Source organism: Ceratotherium simum, chromosome 21, assembly GCF_057802395.1.
Source record: "Ceratotherium simum simum isolate JZ-2026a chromosome 21, ASM5780239v1, whole genome shotgun sequence".
Classification (NCBI taxonomy): Eukaryota; Metazoa; Chordata; class Mammalia; order Perissodactyla; family Rhinocerotidae; genus Ceratotherium; species Ceratotherium simum.
The window spans coordinates 23,532,268-23,557,933 of record NC_141920.1 but is presented as its reverse complement, the minus strand read 5'-3'; the positions used below and the strand labels follow the sequence as shown (position 1 = coordinate 23,557,933).

Here is a 25,666-nt window from a genome sequence, read left to right as displayed (position 1 = left end):
CCCTGTCCACCCGGTCCTGAGGATGTGTTCCTGTTATTGACTCGCTGAGAGCTCTGTTTCAGGCTGGCCATCATTGATTCATCCCGGTTGGAAATGATGGGCTAATGGGCTTGTTGGTCTCTCTCATGTCTGCAGCCCCCAGCACCTAGCCCAGGGGTCACACTCGGTAGACTACTGTTGAGGACAGAGCGGGTTTTTATGGAGGGTTTGCATTTGATGTATGGATTCTTTTGCTAAAATAAAGAGTTGGACAGTAATGCCCTCGGACCTGGGTAAGAGGGGCCCCAGCCCTGGCCCCTACTTGTTAGAAGGCCCCTCTTTTGACCAGGTTCTTCCCCATGAGGCAAGGAATGTTCGTGGGCCAAGGGGACATGCCCGCCCAGAGCCTACATCCCCCTTTAGACCACACTCTGGATACTGGGGCCCCTGGAATTCCATGCCCAGATGACCCCAGGCCTGCTTCCTGGGCCAGCACAGGATCTTCCCTTGGGTGGCCTACACTGCCAGTGGGACCACCCCTAGCCCCAAAGGTGGCTATTTTGGAGGCATGTGGCATGAGCTTGGATGTGGAGGCTAGGGTACACATGTGTTTGCAGTTCCTTGTGGTGAAGGACAGAGTCAGAGATGAGTGGAAACGGAGGGCAAGTAGCTCTCCCACCACATTCCACCACAGAATTCAGAGGAGACCAAGAAGTCTGAGTTTGAACCTGGCTTTCCAGGTTATTATGAAGATAATGTTCATCAAGGTAGTAAAGCAGTGCATATTTTGTTTAACAGTTTGCTAGCCTGAGTTGTAACTTTTATTTATACATACAGTGTGTGGGCCTCCATCTGTATTCTCGTCCTCAGCCCCACAATGTCAAGGGCAGGCCAAGAGTCTTCAGAAATCGTCCCAATCCTGAGACCTGTGGGGGTCTGGCTGACCTTCCCGGCACCCTGTCCCCTCCAAATCCAGCTGACCCCTCTCTGTCTTCTCTCCCCAGGATAGCTGCTGCCCGGGAAAGGTGACCCGGGCGCCCCGCTAGAGTGACGGCCCCTGCCCCGAGGGCCAGGATCATGAAAGGCCTCGGTGACAGCCGCCCCCGCCACCTCTCCGACAGCCTGGACCCACCACATGAGCCCCTGTTCGCAGGGCCTGACCGCAACCCCTACCTGCTGTCGCCCACGGAGGCCTTTGCCCGCGAGGCTCGCTTCCCTGGGCAGAACGCTTTGCCAGGGGATGGTCTCTTCCCCCTCAACAACCAGCTGCCGCCACCGAGCAGCACCTTCCCCCGCATCCACTATAACTCCCACTTCGAGGTGCCAGAGGAGAGCCCCTTCCCCAGCCATGCCCAGGCCACCAAGATCAACCGGCTGCCCGCCAACCTCCTGGACCAGTTTGAGAAGCAGCTGCCCATCCACCGCGATGGCTTCAGCACGCTCCAGTTCCCCCGCGGTGAGGCCAAGGCCCGTGGCGAGAGTCCTGGCCGCATCCGCCACCTGGTCCACTCAGTCCAGCGGCTCTTCTTCACCAAGGCACCCTCACTGGAGGGCACAGCAGGCAAGATTGGTGGCAATGGCAGCAAGAAAGGTGGCATGGAGGACGGCAAGGGCCGGAGGGCCAAGAGCAAGGAGCGGGCCAAGGCTGGGGAGCCCAAACGGCGCAGCCGCTCCAACATCTCGGGCTGGTGGAGCTCCGATGACAACTTGGACGGTGAGGGTGGTCCCTTTCGCAGCAGTGGCCCAGCCTCTGGGCTGATGACACTAGGCCGACAGGCGGAACGCAGCCAGCCACGCTACTTCATGCACGCCTACAACACCATCAGCGGGCACATGCTCAAAGCCGCCACAAACAACACGGCTGAGCTGACCACCCCGCCAGCCCCGCCTGCACCCCCAGTTGCCTGCCCCAGCATTGGGGTGGGCACCGACACCAATTACGTCAAGCGGGGCTCCTGGTCCACTCTGACCCTCAGCCACGCCCATGAGGTCTGCCAGAAGACCTCAGCCACCTTGGATAAGAGCCTGCTCAAGTCCAAATCCTGCCACCAGGGTCTAGCCTACCATTACCTGCAGGTGGGTCCCTGCCAGGGTAAGGGGTGGGGTGAGGAGTGTGGGGAAGGCACCAGTTTTGAGGCCCACCTGTACCACAGATTCACTTGGAAAGTTGCTTCCCTTGGGGCTCTGTTTACTCACCTGTGGAATGGGTGTCTTGTGGTAGCTGTCAATAAGGGGATTCTTCCACTGGTCATGGTCTCACAGACATTGATTAGGTCCCTTCTGAGCCCAGGCCTGAGTAGGGACTAAAACAAGTCCCTGCCCTTTGGAAGACAAGTCTGGAAGCTGTGCCATCCAACCCCCCTCATAGGACCAATTGAATGGCATTCTAACCTACTGGCCTCTGGAGCCCACCAGAGCAGAGGCTTCTTGAGGACAGGGGCCACATCTGATGCAGCTGTGTGTCCCCAAGGTCTAGGACAGGGTCTGGCATAGAGGAAGTGCTCAGGAAATAGGAGAGGAGAGAGGGATAGATGAACAGATGGACACGTAGGTGAACAGAACTAGAAATAAATAAGACATAGCCCCATTTATCAGGATGCTGGGAGAGAAAGATGCATGAACAGACAGACATGTCAATGTGAGCAGAGCATGATGGAGACCAGCACGGAGGGCTGCGGAGCCCAGAGGCCCTAACCCAGTTTGGGCGACTAGCTTTCTTCTTTCAAATGCTAATTTTTATTGAGGCACTTATTATGCACCAAGGCCACACTCCTGGAAAGTGGCAGAAGGCTCAGAGATATCTCTGCTGCTGCACATCCACTGAGGCTCTCAAGGGCAGGGCGAGTGGCTGGGTACGGTTCCTGAGGGCAGAGCCCAAGCTGTGGGTGGAAGTTACAGGAAGATGTCAGTACATGTCAAGATGGAAAGGGCTACTTCTGTAGGTAGTGAGCACCTCATCCTGGGGGGTATGCCAGCACAGGCCTGGTCAGCCTTTGGGAATACATTAGATGCATTTTGAAACAGATGAACATCAAAGTCTGACAAAGCCCTGAGTTCTTGTCATTCTATATAAAATTCCAAAGAGAGTGAGACTATGGGAGGAAAGGCTGTTTCTTTTCAATAGGAGAAAAATGAAATAGGCAGTATTGTATATATTTAAAGCTTTTGTGGCTCTCAATCCACTTCCTTAGTTTAGAAACATCAGAGAGGGTCGTATGTGACCTGGCTCCCTCTCCAAGTGGTGTGGTTTGGGCTGATCATGTGAAAATGCTTCAGAAACACCATGAAAGGGTGCCCTGCGGGCCCTCGGGTTTGTGCTGCCTGCCTGGGTCACGGGAGGTGGGTGAGTGGGGGCTGGAATAGCAACAGGTTTTGAGCAGGGATATATAAGGCCACCTTTCCAAGGGACAAGGAGCGGTAAGGAGGACGGACTAGCAAATGGTTTGAGAGGTAGAATGTGCTATGTGCTGGCCCTCATGACTGGCTGGGCAGTTAGCAGCAGGGGTTATGGAAAGGCTGAGGGGGCCTCTTGGGGGGGAAGTCCCGGACAGGGACCCTCCCTTAGCCAGGAATCAGCCACTGGCACTGTGGGCACCTGGAAGGATGTGGGGTCTGTGCAGGTATGGTGATGCTGGGAGTATGCGTTTGTGCGCGTGGTGAAGAACGGGTGTGCTGTGTACACTGAGAAATGTGTGTACTGAGCATCTGTGGTGAAGTGCGTAGACCTAGTGAGGGTGTGCACTCTGTATGTGTTGAGGCAAGGACGCTGTAGTGGGGACGTGTTGAGATGTGTCCACAGTGTGGTGGTTGCTGGTACAACAGGTGAGGAGGGGTGTGAGTATGCTCTGTGTTCACATCGTGTACACGTTGAGGGGCATGCGCATGATGAAGTGGTTGCTGTGGTGCATCCTTGGTGAGATGGGTCTGTGGGAAGGTATGCTTGCTCTCTGAGACATGTGACCATGGCGAGGCGTGTTCCCTCTGTGCTGGGGCTGAGGTGCAAGTGCTGAGATGTGTGTGCTCATTCACCGTGAAGTGAACGTCCACTGTGTGCACACATCGGTGTGTATCAGGTGAACGAGAGGTGTGGACTGTGCGTGCTGCCCTGGAGCATCTGGCAGAAGCTGGCCTCAGAGGGGCAGGGGAGGTCCCCTCGGTTGGTTTCTGCCACCGTAACCCCTGGGGACCAGGGCTGCCCTCACAGCTGTGCCCTCACTTGCCTTTATCACAGGTCACCTCCACGGGTGGGGTCCTGAGGTTCAGATGGGAAAACTGAGCCTTTTTTCCAGGTCACCACGTGGCTGCCCAACCTTCACAAGCCTCTCTGTACCCTGTACCTTGGTTTACCCACCTGTGGGATGTGGAATGTTGATTGACTCCAGGGACCCTGCCCACATACTGATGTGTTAGGGTCCTCTGACAGGTCCTCTGCCCCCCAATCCTAGGGCCAGCCTCTTGGTGCCAGGTCTGGGGGCCTCTCAGGCCTGCAGTTCTCACCTGTGCAGTGGGATCATAAGCCATCCTCTGAGACAGTAGGGTGAAGTGATGGGAACACTGTGGGTGCTCAGGAGGGTAGCTACAGTGGAGGCCATTGTCTTCATATGGCCTGGATGGTTTTGCTGGGGCACGCCCAGCCTGGGATCCACAGAGAAATCTGAGCCCGGAGAGGGGCAGGGACTTGCTTAAGGCCAGACAGTGAAGCTGTGGCAGAGCCGGCTCTGGAACCCAGGTATCCTTGCTAGCCCAGGGCTCTGCCGTGCTGCTAGGAGGCTTCAGTGGCAGTACCCAGTACCGAAGGCTGAACTCTGCGAGGTGGGGAGCGAGGGAGCTCCGGGAACCCGGAGCTGAGGGTTCTCGCCGTAGGCTCATTTCCCAGGTGATGAGCACGAGGACGGGCGGCCGGCGGGGCGCTGGGGGTGTGCGCTGCCCGCCGCGCCACCCTCGCTGAGGCCTATCCGCCCGTCCCCAGGTGCCCGGCGGCGGCGGCGAGTGGAGCACCGCGCTGCTGTCCCCGCGCGAGGCGGACGCCGCGGCCGAGGGCCCCATCCCGTGCCGGCGCATGCGCAGCGGCAGCTACATCAAGGCCATGGGCGACGAGGACAGCGACGAGTCCGGCGGCAGCCCCAAGCCTTCACCCAAAACAGCGGCGCGGCGCCAGAGCTACCTGAGAGCCACGCAGCAGTCGCTGGGAGAGCAGAGCAACCCCCGCAGGTGAGCGCGCAGCCCCGCCCCTTAGAGTCCCGCCCCCAGGCAAGCCCTGCCCCCGGGAGCCCCGCCCCTGGAAAGACTCTCGGGCGTCCAAGTCCAGCGCAGGAGGTCTCCGCTCACAAGTGAGTCCTGCCCTCTGGGAGCGCCGCCCACCAGAAGCCCAGGCCACTTGTGAGTTCTGCTTCCTAAGTAGACCACTGCCTTAAAGGGAGCCCCGCCCCCATGGGAGCCCCGACCACAGGCTAACCCTGCCCTATTGGAGCCACGCCCCGCCCCGGTGAGCCCCGCCCTCACTGAGCTCTTCCTAGGAAAGCCTCTTTCTGCATGCACAAGCCTGGCTCATAGGCAAGCCTTGTCTCTTAAGTGAGCCCCTCATAGGTATGCCCCGCCCCTGGGAACCTCGCCGCCCCCGAGAGCCCAGGCCCACAGATGCATCCTGCCCTCCAGCCTCAGATCCAGGTGAACCCGCCCGCGCAATGATCCAGGCCCCCTGGGTGAAACCGACTTTAGGTTAGCCCCCTCCCTGAGATCCTCATCCTTAGGTTGGCCCCTTCATTTTGAGGAGTGGACTCCAGAGAGCCCCGCCATCAGCCCCCCCAAGTTAAATCCTGACCACAGATGAGCCCCATCCTTTGGTAAACCATAAGGAGAGCCTCTCTGGAGTGACTGGCCCGGGGTAAACCCTGCCCACAGGAGCCGCACCCTCAGGTAAGTTCCGTTCCCACAGGGGAACTGCCCCAGGGGACCCTCTTCTTCAGGTTAGGAGAACCCTGCCCTTAGTGAGCCCACCATTTGTGCCAGCACTGCCCAGGGCAGGCCAGAGCACCCTCTGCCATTGCCCCTGTAGTTGATCCCTGTGGTGAGCTCCAAGACTGGGAAGGGAAGGGGATCCATAAGTCAGAGAGACAGATAGCCTTCACCTGTCCCGTCACCCTGCCTGGAATTCCACCATTCCAGCCCCATCCTGTTGCTCTATGACTTGAAGAGTTAGTGAAAGTATGAGCAAATGAAATGCATACACACAGAAAACAACAATTCAACTGTTAGAGAGAGGTGTGAGACTTTCACACACAGAAGTCACCATGGGGATTAGAACAGAAAGGAATGAGAAGAGAGTTAACAGAAAGTCTATTGAATGAGGTACAAACAGGCAAAACTACTTAGTAGAGGGGGTTCCAAGGCCACTGAGGAAAAGAAATAAAAGCAAGTCAGAAACAAACAAAAAAAGCCTTGGAAGAGTAAAAGGAAACCAGCTTAGTCTCAGTTCCTCGACTACTGGGGACATAAGCCAAGGCTCCATGGAGGAGGTGCCCTGGGGGGACTGCAAGGGAGGGAAGAGAGCAGGTCAGGTGACAGTAGCACTGAGGCAGGGAGGGACAGTGCACTGGGAGAAGACTGGAGTCAGACTGGCTGGGAAAGAAGGCAGGGAGTGGCCTTCAGGTGGGAATTCAGGACACCACCAGCCAGTCCCAGGTCTGTCCCACTCTGAGCCTCAGTTTCCCCATCTTTAAGTGAGGGGGCTGAGCTGGATGATCTATAAGACCGCTTCTAGTCCTGAGATCCTACAGTTCTATGAAGGGGGCATTGAGGTGGAAAGGTGGGCAGGACTAGGGCACAGGCCTTGAATGAGAGGGAATCAATAATAATAGTAGTAGTAACATAATGGGCACCATTTGTTAGCACTTGCTGCACTCTGGGCTCGATGCCTGCCCCTGTGCACTTCAGTCTGCGTCACTGAATCCTCATCACAGCCCCAGCAGGCAGGCATAGTGTCATCCCCACTTTATAGGTGAGGAGACTGAGACTTAAGCAAGTGGTGATGACTTGCCCAGGGTCACCTGGTGAGGAAGCTGGGTTCTAATCCAACCCAGTCTGTGTCAAGGGCCTGAGCTGTTGGCTGCTTGGACCTTATCCCTAGAGCAGTGATGAGGGGAGGCCCAGGGTCAGATAGATGTGAGAAGGATTGAAGAGCCAGGATGAAGTAGTGAATCTTCTGGGGCCTGGTGGAGGCCACCTGGACGTCGTGTCGAAACTGATGCCCTTTGGGCAGCCCTAGCCTGAGGTCAAGGCTGTGGGCCTTGACCCACCTCCTCTGTCCAGCCCCTCCACTTGCCCCAGATCTGCAGCGGAGAGGCTGTAGAATTGGGCTGGTGTGGGCCGCCTTGGGTTTGAGATGGTCAAAAGCAAGCTCATGCTGCCACCTTGTGGCTGCAGCGGACATGACAGGGGAGGGCTGCCTGCACCTTCCAGATGCACAAGGCTTCCAAAAGCCGGGAGCTCTCCCCTTGCTCATTGCCCAGGCCACTACCCAGGCTGACAGTGACTTCCATTTTTCCCTCTGCCACTGGATGACCTTGGCCAGTCTTTTCCCCTCTGGGCCTCAGTTTCCTAGGCTGAACAATGGGTGGTCTGAGCCTTGTCTGCTCCCCACCCCCACCAGGAGTCTGGACCGCCTGGATTCAGTGGACATGCTGCTGCCCTCCAAGTGTCCCAGCTGGGAGGAGGACTACAACCCCGTCAGCGACAGCCTCAACGACTCCAGCTGCATCAGCCAGGTGAGGGGGTGGGAAGCCAGAAAAGTCAGTGGGCTTGGGAGAGAGAAGGACAGATGTCCAGGTTGAGCGGTTCGTCCCCAGATGTCTACACTGTGCTTCTGTTTGGTCTTTGTTCCCGAAGCTCCTTTGTGTGTCTCTCTGCCCCACTGACCGTCCTGTGGCTGGAGAGCAGTCACAGGGCCTGGCCTTGCATGGCCCAAGCCGAGGGCTCTGAGGGAGGGGCTGCTCCACTGCTGTAGACCCAGGGGCCCTGAGGATAGGGAACTGGAGACCTGGGTTTGAGTCCCAATCTTATCACTGACAATATGAACCCAGGACAAGTCACCCCCTCCCTGGGCCTCAGTTTCCTGATTTACCACAGAAGGGTGATAATTCCCATTTCAAAGCATAGTCAAGAATCAGTGAGATAATGAACATAATATGCTTAGCCAAGGGTAGCTACCTTTACGGTTATTATTGTTATCTTGCTGTGTGACCTCAAGCAAGTTACTTCTCCACTCTGGACCTCTGTGTCCCACCTGCTCTGTGGAAAGTTGGACATCTAGGGCCTAGACAATTCTGCCACTAACAGCAATAAGCACACTGTGCTGCACTTTTAATTCTCAACCATCACCTCCTTGAATCCTCACAGCCACCCCCAGAGGGTCTCTTATTATCCATATCCCCTTTTCACAGATGAAGAAATTGAGGCTCAGATAGGTGAGGTCACACAGCTAGGAGGAGGCAAAGCTGGGCAGGGATCCAGAGCTGTCAGACCCAGAGCTGGACCCCAGGCCCTGCTATGTGCACAGTACTTTAGGACTTGCGAAGGGAGGACCAGCCAAGGCTCAAGGGCTCCCCCTGTGGTGTGGATGGGGAGATGGGGCCCAGAGAGGGCAAACATCTGCCAGTAGTAGCACAGTGAGGCAGTGGAGACAGCCAGGTGCAGATTCAGCCTCCTCTCTGTGTAGGAACAGGCCCCAGGTCCCACTGTGTGCAGCACCATGGCCCAGGCTAATGGCTTAGAACTGGAAGGCTTTGGGGTCCCCGCTCCTCACTGCTCCATTATTCTTGACCAGGCCAAGCCCTCCCCAGCCCCACCCCCTACCCCCCAGCACTGTCATTCCCAGACTCCAAGGAGACGTGGGAGGGGTAGAGTGCCCCAGCCATGGAACCCTCTGCCCCTGCCATCCTCATCCAGGCCTCACCAAGTCTCACCTGAATGGTTGTCCTGGCCTCCGTACCTGCCACCTCCAATCTGTTCTCAGCGACCAGAGGGAGCTTGTAAAAGATGTAAGTCAGATCATGCCATGTCCCTGCTCCAGACTCTCCCATGGCTCCCACCTCACCCTGAGTGAAAGCCAGAGTCCTTACTCAGACCTGTGAGGCCCTGCCTCCTCCTCAGACGTGATCTCCGACTTGCTCTGTCACGCGCCTGCTCCAGCCACACTGGGCTGCTGTCTGCTCTTCACACACCTTATTGCTGCCCCAGGCTCACTGCATTTGCCGCTCCCTCTCCCAGGAGCACTCCTCCCTCAAATCTTCACACAGCTGGCTCTTCTCTGTATTCAAGTCTTGGCTCAAATGTCCCCTCCTCAGAGGGGTCTGCTCTGTCATTGTCTAAAGAAGCCCCCAGGGCACTGTCCCCTGACCTTCCTTAATTTTCGTGACAGCACTTCTCACTATCTGGAATTATCTCTGTTTGCTTATTTACTTGATGTCTGTCTCGCTCTTAAGACTGGGAGCTCCCTGCAAGCAGGGACCTTACTGCCTTGTTCCCCACAGTGTCCCCAGCACGTGGCACAGGGCACCTAGGTGTTTGCTGAATGGACAGCTTCCCTCCCTGTCTCTCCCATCCTACCACATTCTGTCATCTCTCCGTCTTCCTATCTGTTTGTATCTGTCTCCCTCTGTTTTTCTCTCCCCTCGTTCACATTTTTCTCTGACTCTCTCTAGTGTGTCTCATCTCCATGTTTCTCTCTGGGTCTGTCTGTCTCTCTCACATACCCCATCTCTATCCTCTGCCTGGCCCTAGCATCTGAGACACTTTTGTTCTTTAGGTACACAAAAAGGCACATGGAATCAGCCAGGCTGGGGACCCCAGCAGGTCTCTCCCACCACCCCCTGCCCAGCCCCAGCTCTCTCCTCTGACTCCCCAAACCCTCACCCCCAGGAGCTTGAGTGACCCAAGCCACATATGTGACCCCAAAGTCAGAGGGGTCCCAGCTCTGGCTGTGTCTCTGAAGCCTCAACTCCTGCCAGAAGGAACTCCCGTCCCACCAGGCACTCGACTGTGTAGGCCCTGATGAGAGAAGAGAAGGCTCTGGACTCCGTCCCTAATCTATAGACCTTGGGGGGCTGCCTGCCCAGGTGAGAGGCAGCAGACAGGGCATCCATAGCCCCAGGGGCCAGACCAAGAGGAAGACTTGTAAACAGTAGGTGACAAGTCCTCAGCAATGCCCAGCCCCAGAAGGAATGAGCCTCCCATCCTTGGAGGAAGCCAAGTGAGACCTCCTAGCACCAGGGCCCCAGCCAGTCTGGGGAGGAGGTTAGACCAGCCAACCACAATTTCTCTTGCAGCCAAGCCTGAACACCCACCCCCAGCCCCCAGCCTTGGTCTCCCCATAACCCTCCCCCTCTCTTTCCTGCAGATTTTTGGACAGGCCTCCCTGATCCCCCAGTTGTTTGGCCATGAGCAGCAGGTCAGTACGTTTGCCATTCCCTTGCACCCCACTCCCAGAGTCCAGGGCTGGGCCTTACGCCTGGCATCTGAGTGGTCTTAGCCCCCAGCCTGGGCAGGTACAGGCAGAGCCAGCACCAGGAAAGCCACCTCCAGTGAGGATGGAGTCGAGGCTTACGTTGGTGCCCTGACCTTCCACTCCCTGGCCCTATCGCTTCACTTCTCTCTGCATCGGTTCCCTCTTCTCAAAAATGGGACAGAATGAGCTAGGTTCTATGGATGAGACAAGAAATAACCCCAGTATAAGGGAAGGCGTTCCCTGAGAGTCTTCTGGCTCTCTCCCTCCTTGCCTCCCCCAAAGCCTGGGGAGACTGTTTTATTTGGACAGGTTAGGGGCTGGGGGCTGATGGTACTGGCCTCCAGGTCCCAGCCCCCAGATCCCCTGACTTTTCTCCTTTCTTGGGCTCCAACAAGACCTTTAAGGATGTTGGGGTGTTGGAATGAATACAGAAACTTTCCAATTTTCAAAAGTTGGTGGAAGTGGTACCAGTCCTGGCACTCTGTGGCCACCCTAAGGGTGCCCCCATCCCATGCACACCCATCCTGCCCCTGGAAGTGGCCCTCTCCTCCATACCAGGCCCCAGCCCCAAGACAGAAAGTGGGACAGGAAAGGTGCTCTGAGCTCCACCCCTCATTGTGGCCAGGAGTGGGCAAGGGACTTGTCCAAGGCCACTCGTCCTCCCGGGGCAAAACTAGGACTGGCCCACACTTCCTGATGCCAGCTGTGGATGCCTTATGTGCCTTCACCCCCATATCACAGTTCCTCTTGAACACATTATTCCAGAGGGACTTTGGGGAGCCCACAGTGGGCCAGGCAACCTCTTCCTCCCCTAACTTCAACAGGCTCAAGGTAAGGATGTGATGTGTTTACATAAAAAATCCCCAGGGCAGTTCTCTGCACACAGTGTGTCCTCAATGATACACGTACCAGCAGCACTGACCAGCTCACCACCCCCCTAGAGCTTGGGAGTATCTTAACCAACATTTACAAATCCTTGCACTCACCCCACGGAGCTGCCTGTAATAATAGGTGCTTCTTCTCACAGACACTCTTCTAAGCACATGATATTAATTGTCACCTTTAATCTTGACAACAATCCTATGAAATCAGTTGTGTAATTAGTCCCCATTTTATAGATGGGGAAACTAAGTAACGGAGCAGTTAAGTGATTGCCTACATTCATATTTCGAGGAAATGATTGCTCCAGGATTGAAACTCTGGCAGTCTAGTTCCAGAGCTGTGCTGTTACTGTGCAATCCCAATGCAAGACCTCATTGCCCCTGGCAGTCACAGGGCCTCTCGGTATACTTCAGGTTGCAGCTTTGGAGGATAAACACCCATCTCTTTAATATCCCTTCCAAGTGAAGTTTGGGTATGCCATATGGCCTGTGTTTTAGTTTATCAGCACTGCCCAACAGAACTTTCTGCAATGATGGAAATGTTCTATATTCCACACTGTCCAATAAGGTAGTGTAAGCAAATGCAATATGGCTAGTGTGACTAAGGAGCTGAATTTTTTATTTAATTTTAATTAATTTAAACCTAAATAGCCACACATGGTTAGTTGCTACCATTTTGGACAGTGCAGATTAAGAACTTTCCAAACATACCTCCCAAATTGGGTGATGACCCATCTAGTCATTTGACCTGATACAGAGTCAGACAAGTAACAGGCATTCTATTTCATTTAGAATAGGAAACACTGACCCAGAGGATAGTGATGGCCTGGGGTCACACAGCCAGGTCCAGAGCAAAGCTGGCCCCAGGCCCAGCTCCATCTTTTCCTCCACACGGTGCTCAGTCAATTTCTGCTGCCTTCCGTCTAGCTCGGGCCTCTCCCAGGACCTCCACCCACCATCTTTGGCCAGCTGATTCCTCATCTTATACTCTGTGATCCACAGTTACCAACATGGCCTGAGACATGGGTCAGACAGAACCTTGCAGAACCCTTGGAGAGTGTATGCCTGGTGAGGTCCCTCTATGCTCACACCTCCAGCTGCAGATTTGCTGGATCTTGGATGGTCATCTCTGGAGGGTCACTTAGAAGCCATGTAGATGAGGTTGAACTAGATGTGAGATGGCAAATAGCACACATGCTGCCATTCTCCATACTGCCCATGGCAGACATCATTAATCAGTCCTCATTGCCACTACGCTCATTCCAGTCTTATCTTCTCTCACCAGACTACTGCATAAGCTTCATCTCTGGCCTCTGCCTCCATTCCATACCCCTCCACTACATCTATTCTGTACACCAGGGCTAGATTAATCTTCCTTAAATACACATTTGGAGTGTTGATTCTGCCACTTAGTCACTGGGTACCCCTGGCAAGTGTCTTCCCCTCACTGGCCCTCAGTTTCTTTGCTTGTGAAAATGAAGGAATTGGGCCATAGATGGTAAATATCTAGCACACCTATTCCCACCACCTATTCCAACATTCAGGGCAGACATTACTAATTGATTATACCCTTCTTTCCCACTGAATTCAGATGTGATCTCAAAATCTACTATCAATCCATCAGTGTGGATACGCAAGACATAATCTAGTTAATATCCTAGAAACTATCCTTAACAATCTCTTCTCCATTGTAGAGATGGGGAAATTGAGGCCCAGAGAGGTTGAGAGGGGCTGTATATTTCTTAAGGGCTCCATCTGCACATCCCATACCCTGAGTGAGATGGGAGGGGGAGGATAGGCTGCAGACTCTCCAGCCCTGCAGCCGAGCCAACCACCAAGCTCCCCATCCTTCCAGGATGGGCAAAGCTGGCCCCTGACACCTGCCTTTGCCTGGACAGGTACGGGAGGCAGATCTGAGCGACCAGTACGAGGCTGCCTGTGAGTCTGCCTGCAGCGAGGCGGAGTCGGCAGCGGCAGAGGCGCTCGACTTGCCGCTGCCCAGCTACTTCCGCTCCCGCAGCCATAGCTACCTGCGTGCCATCCAGGCGGGCTGCTCGCAGGAGGAGGACAGTGTCTCCCTGCAGTCCCTCTCCCCACCGCCCAGCACCGGCAGCCTCAGCAACAGTCGCACACTTCCGAGTGAGTACTGTGACAGGGAGAGGGCTTCTTTTTTCTTTTTTTTTTTGCAAGGGGACCCCTGGGATCATTCCTGGTGGGCCAGTGCTGGGGAAGAATCCACGGTGGGCTGGCCAAGACTGGAGGGATGGTTAGGAGGAAAAGCAGGAGGTCTTGGGGCTGAACTTCCCACCAGCTGGAGAACTGGAGCTCACATGAGGGTCACGGAGGCAGACGTCACCACTGGTTGTGGGGGTGAGGGGATTGGAGAAGGCTCCACTGGGCTTGCGGGAAGCTTGGTTGCCCCTGACTGTCGAGATCCTGGCTCAGAGCAGCCACCAGCTGGTGGGCAGGGCTTACTGAAGCCCTACCTACCTGTTTAGATTAGTTCAGGTAAGCAAACCTGTGGGGAGGGTGGGACCCTGCAGGGAGAGGATGGGATCTGCATTGATCTCCTCCTCAAAGAGATGAGTTTGCAGGTTTCTCTTATATTCACAACTGATTGGGACAACCTATCCTCCTGATACTTGTTCTAAATCCTTGAAGATAACCCATGCACAATCAGAGAATAAAGGGGACCGTGCACAGAGCAAGCAATGAAAATCAAGACCAAGGAAAATCATGGGACAATTTCTGGTTTAGTAAAGAGAGCTTTGAGCTTACTCTGGCTAGCTAGTTCTCCTCCCTGAGCCTTAGTTTCCCCATCTACAAACTGAGGCATAAGCCAGAACCCAGAGGGCTCTTGAGGAGATGAAATGAGCATAGGAGTGTTTTTTTTTTTTTTTTAAGATTTTATTTATTCATTTTTTTCCCCCCAAAGCCCCAGTAGACAGTTGTATGTCATAGGTTCACATCCTTCTAGTTGCTGTGCGTGGGACTCGGCCTCGCGTTGGACGGAGAAGTGGTGCCTTGGGGCGTGCCCGGGATCCGAACCCGGGCCGCCAGCATCAGAGCGCGCGCACTTAACCGCTAAGCCACGGAGCCGGCCCATGAGCATAGGAGTGTTTAGGCAGGACCTTGCATGGGGTAGGAGCTGCCAAGTAATGGCTTTTATCAATGGTTCTCCCACTTGACTCTGAGCTTCCTGATAGTCGAAGGCAGTTGGGGTTGGATTGTTGTAGGAAGAGAGACAACTGTTTCAATTGCTCAATTGGTGTGTGAGGTAAATAAATGAACCTGAATCCCATGGATATTCTCTACATAGGAAACTAGCTTATTAATGGAGTGAACTGCTCTTTGCAGGGGGCAGAGCAAGAAACCATTTTGTTTCACTATTGCCCTCCAAACCCTGGGTGATATCTGAGTAGATCCCTGAGCTTTTCCAGTCACTTTTAGGCCTTAAGGAGCAGTCTCACTTTCAGGTATGGAGCCCAGTCTGGTCTCATTTCATAACTTCAGTCTTGTCCACCTCAAGTCTCATGCACCTGCAGCTAGGGCCTGGCTTGGGCTGGGAAGCCCACAGTGGGGAGCTGTGTGTGGTGGTCATGTCTTCTCTGTTTCTGGTTCACCAATGGCTGTTTCTGGTCTCTCCAGGTGGGAGGGGAAGGCAGCTACTGCAGGTGTTGTCTGGCATCAGGACTTGCTAGATGACAGATGCCGCATGCTGACTCTTTCTCCGAGGTGGTGCTTTTGGAGTTTCTCCTGTCCTGCAGGGCCCTCATGGTGCCTTCTTTCCTGGCATGGGCAATGCCCCTCCAGGCCACTGCTTCTTATTCCCCCTCAGCTCTTCCATCCGGTGGTCCCCCTCCTCCCCGCTCAGCCTCTTTTTGCTAGGGGACCTGGCCCTGCCAGGCAGGCATCTTGGGCAGAATCCTCTGAAGACAACTTCAGCCGTACTTTCTTCCTTGGCTCCCACTTAACCTGTCTGAAGATGAGGCCTTTGCCTTGTGGAAGTCTGAAAGTATGGGCTGGTCTGCTACAGCCTTCCTTCTAGACCTGCCGGTCACAGGTAGCCCTGCCAGCCTCTCCATTTTAGAGGTCTCCAAGCAGGTGTTGAGGCCCAGGTTCTGTGGCCCCCAAATCCAGAAGATCCCTGCCAGGCTCTCCCAAGCAGTCCACTACAGTCCCATAGAAGCCTCAGGTAAAGGATCAGATTCTCCACATCATCAGGCGCATGAGAAGTTCTCTAAGCATGAGGTGGGCCTAGGGGGACATATAGCACCTCAGCAATTTTCTTCTAATAAACCCTCATTCCCCAACCTTCCCCAACCCCAATCACTCAAATGGGCTGAGGATGGGTCAGCTATTGCTACAATAGTGCTGCATAACAAACCGTAAAATCATTCTAATACAACAATTAACATTTATTTCTTGCTCCCAAGTTTGTGGGTCAGCTGGGACAGCTCTGCTCCACATGTCTCTCATCCTCCTCCTGCAACCAAAGAGTACTGGGATCAGTGGCCTAGCCAGGGCATGTTCTTCTCATGGTGATGGCAGAAACACAAGAGAGCAAGTTTAATTATATAAGCACATTTCAAGGCCCCTGCCTGCATAATATCTACTAAAATCCTATTGGCTAACGCAAGTCATATTGACTGAGCTCAAAGACAAAGGATGGAGAAGTACCCTCCCACCTTTGTGTAAAAAACTATATTTATATGACAAAGAGTGTGGATACAGGGAGGAGTGAAGAATCAGGGTCAATAATTCAGTCTACTATAGTCCACTCTCTTGGCCACATTTATTCATGTCCCTCTCACATAGAAAATATGCTTATACTTAAGACCCCCCCCCAAAGTCTCATCCAATCATAACATCAAGATCTCATGATCTATATCAGTTCTGGATGTGGCTTCTCATGATTGAGTGACCTAAAATCTAAAAAAGAAAGTTATCTACCTCCCCCGCCAACTCCCAACACATTGGCAAAATATGGACAGTATGACTGCAATTCATGATCAAGAGGGAGCATGGGAATTCAGAAACTTACTGATCCATGGCAATTCTGGAGTCCTTCTGGGCAGCTACTGGGAGAATACTCTGAGATAGGGAATGTTCCTTGATTAGGCCCAATCTCTACTCCCTGGGGTTGACTCACTAATCCATTGTTTTCCACAGCTTTTGGTTCTGCTCTCTGAAAATGCTTCCTTTTCCATTAGCCTTTTTGGCCACTTCTGAAGGGAACATTGAAGAATATGCCCTTTGGGCAGCTGAACAGCTTTCTTAGCCTGCCTCCTGCCTGAAGAAAGTTAGGTACTCAGATGTCTTTTTACATCTTGAATGGCCTCAGTCCCTTTAACCTAAGCTGATCATAATTTTGGCCATGTACCTACCTCAAACACTTTATGGGTTTTTTACGTATTTGATTCCACTTAACTCCATGTGCCAAAAGCCACACCCACAATTATTTTTGAGTCATGCCAGTCTCTCTAGACTCAATTACAACTACTTTGAGTACAGCAGGCTTCTGTGAGGCCAAGCTCTTCAGCTTTCTGGAAGCCCTTTTGAGTAGCTGAGAGCATCTACTAGATGGTACCTTATTATTTTAGAGTATTAATAAAAGATGTTATAACCATACCCTTGATTTGATCTGGTCCACATGCTATATCTGAACTGGCCATGACCTTGGTTTGATCTTTGTCTTTTGTCCAGTCTCTGTCTTAATTTAAGAATGATTTACTGGCAGGAGAGGCTGGAGTTGACAGATTTATTTTCCAACTCAGCAAGTTCTAGGCTCTCTATATTCCCTCTAAACACTCTCTGCGCTACAACACTCCTATATTTTTTATGAGTTCCTCTCTTTCTTCTAAGTCCTTATCAAATGTAGCCCAAAGGAGCCAGCTTTTGCTTTCCACATTTTGCCTGGAAACCATCTTGCCCAAATCCATTTGCTCTCTTCAAGTTACTGTAGATTGACAGTTCTACCAAGTGTTTTGTCTCTACATAATGGGTCACCTTTTTTTAAGCTTCCTTTGACAGTTCACTCACTGCTCACCACTTGGTCCCAGAGCCACTTTTTCATATTTTCATTTTTGTTGCTAACACACCATTCTTGGTACCAATTTCTGTATTAGTCAGCTATTACCACAATAATGCTGTGTAACAAGCAAGCACATAATTTCAGTGGCACACAATAATATGCATTTGTTCTCATTCATGAGTATGCAAGTTGGCTGGTTCTGCTCTGCATGTCCTACATCCTCCTCTTGGAACCCAAAGGTACTCCTGGAATGAGTGCCCTAGTAAAAGCATGCTCTTCTCATGGTGGTGGCAGAAGTATAAGAGGGCAAACCCCACTATGCAAGCACATTTTCAAGTCTCTGTGTCATATCTGCTAACATCTGGTTGGTCAAAGCAAGTCACATGAGTCCGAAGCCAAGGTCCAGGGAAGTAGACTCCACTTTTCGTGAGAGAAACTGCAGTTACATAGCAAAGGGCATGAATACAGGGAAGGATTGAGAATTGAGACCAAAAATCCAGTCAATTACAGCTCCCCCAGCACATCCGATATGGATGATCCAGCATCTGGCTGGATGTAGGAATGTGGGGCTCCAGTTATTCTCAGTTTGAGGGCTTTAGCCCAAACCAAGACACTCAAGAAAGTATCGTATAGCATCTGACACTTACCCAGACGTGTGCACATATGCACCTACTTATAGACATATATAATAAGTTTTTTACCCTTAGACCCATATATCACACACGCACACTGATGTTCTCACATGTACACATATACACCTCATCTCTACCTACACCAGCACACACATTCACATACATGTGTGTCTCCTTCAAGGCTCATGCCACCTCTACACCTGTGAGGAAATCGTCCCCCTAGCATATTGGAGCCACCAAAAAATTCACCCCCCATGTTTCCCTGGGGGAAACGTTCAACCGTCGTTCCAGGGCTCTGCAGTGAGCACTACATACTTGCTCCTCTCGCCTCTACCCTCTGATCCCCTCACGCTCATCAGGTAAACCCACCTGTCTCGCAGGGAAAGCCAAAGCCACCAGATTGTCAAACCTATGCCTAGAGCTGCAGCTGGTCCATACAGTACCTTTGTGCTGGGTTAGGAAAAGGTGCTCCTCCCAAGACACTTAACTGCCATCTGTTGAAAAATTGTCATGATGTACAGTTTTTATTAGAATAAGGTCCTTTACTGCCATCTGCCAGAAATTTGTCATAATAAGTATATAATTCAATTATGTCTTTGTTGTGAACAGCACCCCCGTTATATGTGGCATCCTTAATCAGTGTGAAACTTGTCCAACCATACATGGCAATCCTGCCCATCATCACCTCCCTCCACATAGGCACACCCTCACTCAGACATTGTCTCCCCGCAGGATCACCCCTGCTCAAAAGGCTGCCCCCTCTCCTCACTCCAATGAGTGAGTGGTCCAGGTCCTATCCCACACCTAGGGCTGTTCTGAGCCCCCAAGTTGCTGAGGGGCTTGAAAGCTCTTTGTCACTCTCACATGGGTGCATATGCTCTCGGGCCATATGTAGGCGGGTGGGTAAGTGGGGGGTGGTTATTGAGGCAGTGAGAGCCTGGAAGGGGTGGGCCCCTCTGGAGTGGCTGTGGCCAGGACATGGATCTGCCCACCCACCTACCCACTCAGAGCTGGCCAGCCTCCCAGCCACCACCCCCCTGTCTCCCTCCCCATTTCTGACCCAGATTCCACATTCCAGAAATAGCTCTGGTAGGTGACTGGCAGGCTGGGTCAGCTCCAGCTGGGATGGTGGGGGAAGCAGCAGCTTGGCTGCATATACATGCCCCTCCCCAGCCAAAGGACCTACCTGGGAGGGGCCACAGGGGTACCATCACCCCTCAGTCTGCCCCATCCTGCCTCCTCTCTCTCTGCCTCTGAGAAAGAGAAGAAGAAAGAACAGAGAAAACCCTCCCTCCCTCTTCCTCCCTCCTCCTCCTCTGCCCATCTCCCATTAGTGCTCATTCTTTTCTCTCCCCTCCCTTCCTCCATCCCTTTCTTCCAGCTTCCCCTTCCTCTCCCCCACCTCCCCACCATCTTAGCCTTCCATCTGTCTCCCCCAGCCCTGTTTCTCCCCGCACTCTCTCTTCCTTTTTTCCCTCTCAGTTTCTGGCCCTCCTCCCTCCCTAGCCTCCCTTTCTGTGTCTCTCCCACTCCCTCTGAATCACAAGGGAGGCTGTGACATCATCCAAGGACCTCAGCAAGCCAGGTGGTGGGCTGCTGGGTGGCACCCCTGCTCCTGCCAACTGCACTCTCTGCACCTGCATATGTGTACATGTGTGTACACACGCACAGAGGTACACACACTTGGGGTCACTCCCTGGCAGTGCTTGAGGCTCTAGACTGAGCTGGGATAGGTTCCCGGGCCTGGGATACACCCTTGCTCCTTGCTCTGGGGCCCTGAGTTCTAGTTTCAGCTCTACTGTGTCACTCTGGGTGCACCCCAGCCCCTCCCTGTGCCTCAAATTCTCCATCAATGTTGTGAGGCTTGGGTTTGTGGAACCCCCAAACATCTCCCATCCAAGTCACAGAGTACTCTGCCCTCCCTCCTTCCCCCCCACCCCCCCAGAACTCTCCCAGTTCTAATTCATTCCCCGCTCCATAGACAAAGGAAAGGAGGCTGACAAAATTTTAGGAAGCAGCCAACCCTCCAGTCAGCCTTGTCCCCCAAGCCCTCTCCCAGGCCTAACCCTCTGCAATCTCTGGTTATTACACCACAGGCTCTTGTCAGATTGGACACTCCAACCCCAGAGTGTCAGGGCTGAGAGGAACCTCAAAGAACATCATGTCCAGAGATGACAAATAGACTTCAACTCATATGTCATCTCTGATCCCTGGAGCTCAGGACTGAGATTTAGTTAAGCAGAGAAGTGTACCACCATCAATTAGTGATGTCTGCCATGGCCAGGATGGTTACACCTATCTGACATTCCTGATTTAACCCAGTTTAACCTCACACACACATGCACATACACATTTACAGATATTTTACAAGAAACTGCAGCCTAGAGAAAGTGAGTGTCAAGTCAAGGTCACCCAGTTAGTAGATCAAAGAGCTTTTCCCACCTGGGTCTGCCTGACTCCAAAGCCTTGAGTTCCCCATTATCCCATGTGGAGAGGAGCCATCCAGGTTCCTGGTAAAGAGATGCAGTATGGTTACAGGAGTTTCAGGGAGAATTATCTGGCAACCTGGGCAGGATGGACTGGAGGCTGATGCAGTGGTCCAGGCAAGGCACAGTGAGGCCTGGGCAGGGACCGTAGGGTTGGAGAGTAATGGGAGGACCCAGGAGGCCTTCTCAGACTGAGTGATAAGGAGCCAGAATTCCTTGCTGCTGCACCTCTCCACAGAAGGCACTGGGCAGAAGGCAGGGCTCCTCACTGAGCTCCACCAAGCCTTGGACCAGGACGTTCCTGGTTAATGGGCCCACCATGTGCTCAGTGCATAGATCCTGGTTAATGGGCCCACCATGTGCTCAGTGCATAGATCCTGGTTAATGGGCCCACCATGTGCTCAGTGCATAGATCGTCACTCTTCTCAGTCCCATTTTTTGGCAGACCCATTGAACCTTCTGGGGGAAAATAGTGATTAGGCTTAAGGACTGGTGGGCAGGCCGGGAATCCCAGAATTGAGATTCTTGAACAAGACAGAAGCATTCCTTACACGCTCAAGGGCAGAGATGTCAGGCTGAAGGAGGAGAGACTAAGGTGCTTAAAGTGAACCTTGGAGGCCCTACAGTACCGTGGCTAAGGATATGAGCCTTGCAATCTGGCAGCCCTGTCATTGAGTAGATGTTTATTATTCACCTAAAATAGTCCAGGCTGTGCTCTGGGCACCAGGGACACATCAGTAAACAAAAGGGAAACTGCTGCCTTCACGGAGAGTACATTATTCGGGGGTGGGGGCAGACAAAAAAGAATAAGCATAAATAACAAGTATATGATTTATGGGAAAGAAGCACAGAACAAGGGGTCCTGGGAGTGCTCGCAGGGGAGGGGAGGGGCATTGCAGTGTAAACAGAGTAGCTAGGGTAGAACTCATTGAGAAAGATGTTTGAGCAAAGACTTGAAGGAAGTGAGGGAACAAGTCTACAGGGGAAGTACTCCAGGCAAAGGCAAGAGTGCAAAGGCCCCGAGGCAAGAGGCTGCCTGGTGTGTTGGAGGAGCAGGGGCCGGTGTGGCTGGGTCAGAGCAAGACAGTCAGCGTTGTGCTTAGGGACTTCCTGAATTTTTTAAGTTAATCAGTTTACTAAGTGAATAGTACAGGTGTAGCGTAGTGAGTGTGAGTAGGACAAAGTAAGCTAATATTTTCAAAGCGCTTAGCACAGTGCCTGGCGTCAAAGTGGCTCAGTAACCCTCAGTTGCTTGTTATTATTATACCTTTATGCAAAAATCGCCACAGTGGTATCAGAAACACTGTATCATCTTCAGTAAGATTCTTTTCTTCATTTTATATTTGGAAAAGAGATGCACAGAGAAGGGAAGGGACTTGCCTAGGTCACCCAGCAAGGCAGGTCTGGGAACAAGAGCTGGGTCTATGGGTGACAGATCTACAGTAGGTGCGACTTGGAGGGATGAGGCCACCAAGGAGACGACTCAGGACCAGGACTGTGAAGAGGGGGGACTCGCCGGGGAAAAGCTGGCAACTGGGACGGCCATGAGGCGGGAAGAGACTGATTTATGGATTTAGGCAGTGCCAACTGCACTTTGCTCTCCAGGGCACCGTGGGTGTGCTGGTTTTATTTTGCTGAGGAGAAAACGAAGGCTCAGGGAGGTTGAATGAGCATCTTGTCCAAGGTCACACAGGCCTACGGAAGCTGAGCGGGGATTTGAACCCAATCTGAAGGAGTCCAGATGAGGACAGCAAAGTGAGGATGGGGCGGAGGGGACAACTACAATCATTTAGGACGTAGACTCGATAGTACTTGAGGGCTAATTTGACCATACGGAGGTGAGACGACCAGCACACTACCCCCGGTACTGCTGTGAACTCTCCCAGCCCGCCTCCCGTACAGAGCATGCGTCCCGTTCCAGCTGGAACCGGTTTGGCGCGGCGGCCCGAGGGGCGGAGCCCCCGTGCTCAGGCATGCGCGTGCCGACGTGGGCGCGCGCTCCCTCTCACAGTCGGCCGGCCTGGGCGTGGGCAGGACTCAGCGCGCCGCGCGCGCGCGCGCGCGCGCGCGGGCCACGTGCCGAGCGGGCTGCGCGCGCCCCCGCCCGCCCCGGGAATCCCGGGGGACGCGCGCGCGCGGCTGACGCGGGGGGCGGGGCGGGGCGGGGCCGGCGCGGGGCTTTAACCCAGAGGCCCCGCCCCTCGGGCGTACAAAACCGGAGCGTCGGGCCGGGCCGCGTGAGGGAGGAGGGTGAGTGCCCGCCGCTGGCCGCAGCTGCCGCCAGCCAGTCCGTCACTCCGTCCGTCTGTCCGGTCCACGTCGTCGCCGCCGCCGCCTCAGCCCGGACGCCCGGGGCCCGCCCAGCGCCGCCCGGAGCCGCCGCGGCCCCGCGAGGAAACGGGCCCCGCCCCCGCCCGACCCTGCCCCCGCCCTCTTCCCCGTCTGTCCGTCCGTCCGTCCGTCCACCCACCCACCCACCCGCCCGCTTGCGCTTCCGTCCTTCTGTCCGGCCGCCGGCTCTCGGGCCCGTGTCCCGCTCCGCCCGCTTTGTCTCTCCCTGGCTCGCTGTCTCTTTGTCTCTGCCCTCGCGGTGCCGCGGCCCCTCCCTCGCTCCCGGTCTCGGGTGCCCCTCGGAACGCTCCTCGTCCCTCACAGCCTCCCTTACTGAGCGCCCCCATTTTTCGGACTCCCCATCAGAGCGCCCCACATCTTTGAGGTCTTTCCTTCAGAACGCCCTCCACACTCTCCCCTCGGAGCTCCCGCACATCTTGTGGGGGTCCTCTCTTCCATCTGTACCCCCAAATCCCTGGGGTCTTGCCTCTTAGCCCTCATTTCCCCAGGATTTCCCCTCTTTTTGTGTCCCCCATATACGTTGAGCTCTCCGAGATCCCTTAGGGTCTCTCCTTGGGACCCCCAAAAGCTCCCCACTCCCTGACTTCAGTGCCCCTCCCTGCCTTACCTTGGTTTGTCCGCTGTCTGTCTCTTTCCTTGTTCTCTCTCAGGCCTCTGCACCCTCCCTTTCTCTGGATCGGGGTCCCCTGCTTTGCTCTCCCTGTCTCTCTCTGCCCCCACATCTGTCTCAGTGGTCTCACCACTTGATGTCTCTTGCGCTGAAGGCCCCCCTTTGACCCTGCTCCTTTGCCCAGGGCTCCTGGCCCCCGTTGCTTTCTTTGCCCCGGACCCCTGTCTCCCCTGCTTTCTGTTCCCCTGTCTCTCCCTCTCCCCTTTTCTGTCTTTGCCGGTCTCTGGGGCTCTGACCCCCATCCGGCCCTCATGGCTTTGTGTCTGGAGCTCTTGAAGCAATGTGAGTGGTGGGGTGTCCAGGTCGGGCCGGAGTCCGCCCGCAGGCTGGCCGCGGCCAAGGCTCCATGGGGTTGGCGCTGGGGCAGGGCTAGCGCTGGGGCAGGAGGCTCTGGGGCCTCCCAACAAAGGGGGCAAGGAGGGAGGGGCCAGGCTGTCTGGCTGAGGGGGGAGTGGGGGCCTTCCTGCTCTGAGGCTTCTGCTTTAGTTGCTTGAGTGTGTGGAGGGTGCCACGGGCTGGACGTCCCTGCCCGCTTGGCCCTGCATGGCCTGGCACTTTGTGATCGCTTGTGGGCAGGCCTGCGCTATTTTGGAGCCGGCAGGATGTGATATCACTTGGGCGTTTATTTAGATCAGGCTGGGGGTGGGGGTTGCGTTCTTGCCAACTTGAGTAATGAAATTTTGTAGGGGGTGCGGCCTCCTAGGCAGCTGGGCCGTGGGGTGTGTGGCCAGAACTTTGCAGGCCACGAGACTAGGCAGGTGAACAAGGGTCTATGTTGCCTTGGTCTTGCTGAGACTCTCAATCAGGATGAGGGGAGAGAGAAGTTCATAATCTGACCATCCTTGAGTACTGGGTTTGGCATCTAAGACCTCTGGGCCCTTGGTTCTGCCAGCTTCAAGCTCTGTGACCTTGAGTGAGACCCTTGACCGCTCCAAGACTCAGTTTCTCCATCTGTAAAAAGAGAATAATTGTGCGGGCCTCATGGGATTTGTTACAAAGATCAAGTGAAACATCTGTAGACATGTCTTGTGAACTGTCAGCCTGTCTTTAAACAGAGGTCTACAGAGGGAAAGCAGCTTGCCCGGGGTACACAGCTAGTTCATGGCAGAGCTGGGACAGGGATCCAGGCCTGGGACTCCCCAGTCCAGGGTTCTTTACCTTCCACTCCGTTGCCACCTAGTTATTCAGGAAAACACCTGCCCTTCTGATAGGGCTGAGAGCAGGCTGTCCCTTGTTTGTGCCCTGATTCTTGGTTGCCCTTTGTCAGTTTGTGAAGATAGGCGGGTGTGTTCCGCTGGATGTCTGTACTGGTAGACAGTTGGATTTTCCATGTTGTTTTCCATCCCGTTGTTGTTTGTGGGTGGGCCCTGCTTGGCCAGTGCCCCTTGGGAGTAAAGTCAGTCAGTTTGTAGTTGAGCCCAGGCTGCTTTTCCTGCTTCCCGGTAGAGTGGGGGAACAAAGGCCCCAGCTGACAGAGGCTCCACAGACCGCTGGGGTCTGCTGTCAGGGTGCCTAGGATGTCCTAGAACTTCGGAGCAGAAGATGAGATCAGCTATTGTAGCCCGCTTGTCTTAGAGATGAGGCCCAGAGAAGCCGGGGACTCAGAGAGGGTCAAGCCAGGACTCCTGGGTCCTGTTCCATGACACTGCCTCTGAGGAGGTCACTGTAAGGCTGGTTTCACCTGCCCACTGGTGTATAATGACAATTTCTAACATCCGTTGACCTTTTAGTGTGGGCCTGTGCCTGGCACACTCCACAGACTACTTGCAGTGGGGAGGAGGAGGGCCTTGGTCCCTGGCTTGGAAGTGAGAGATCAGGGTTCTGGTCCCCACATCTCACCCACTCTCACGCCACTTTCCCCTGGGCTTCAGCTTCCTTATCTGTAAAATGGGAATAATAATCCTTGTTCTAAGACTGATTTTGAAATCTTGGAATTCCTAAAGAAATTCTGTGAGGCAGAATGCCAAGGTTCTATTCCTAGCTCTGATGCTAAGATGCTGTGTGACTTCAGACAAGTGTTTTCCTCTCTGCATTTTTCCTTCTGAAAAATGAGAGAGTTGGGTGGCATAGTCTCTTAGGTGCTTCCAGCCCCTGGCATTTCAGAATTCTAAGGTAACTCAAAGATCACCTA

The 25,666-nt window shown here is 54.0% G+C and overlaps 1 protein-coding gene across 3 annotated transcripts in view; it reads left to right on the top strand.

Moving 5' to 3' along the window:
• The window catches only part of DLGAP4 (DLG associated protein 4), a 144,876-nt gene that overhangs the window by 53,179 nt on the left and 66,031 nt on the right, over window positions 1–25,666 (top strand). The window contains exons 2-6 of one of the 3 annotated variants that reach the window (XM_014787473.2): window positions 984–2,055; window positions 4,949–5,190; window positions 7,628–7,742; window positions 10,373–10,423; window positions 13,260–13,500. In XM_014787473.2, coding sequence (XP_014642959.1) covers window positions 1,057–2,055; window positions 4,949–5,190; window positions 7,628–7,742; window positions 10,373–10,423; window positions 13,260–13,500 — 1,648 coding nt within the window. In that variant the 5' untranslated portion in view covers window positions 984–1,056. Of the gene's footprint in view, window positions 1–983; window positions 2,056–4,948; window positions 5,191–7,627; window positions 7,743–10,372; window positions 10,424–13,259; window positions 13,501–22,785; window positions 23,818–25,666 lie in introns of those variants that run through there. The other 2 variants (XM_087445314.1, XM_004430447.3) reach the window with 2 other exon arrangements.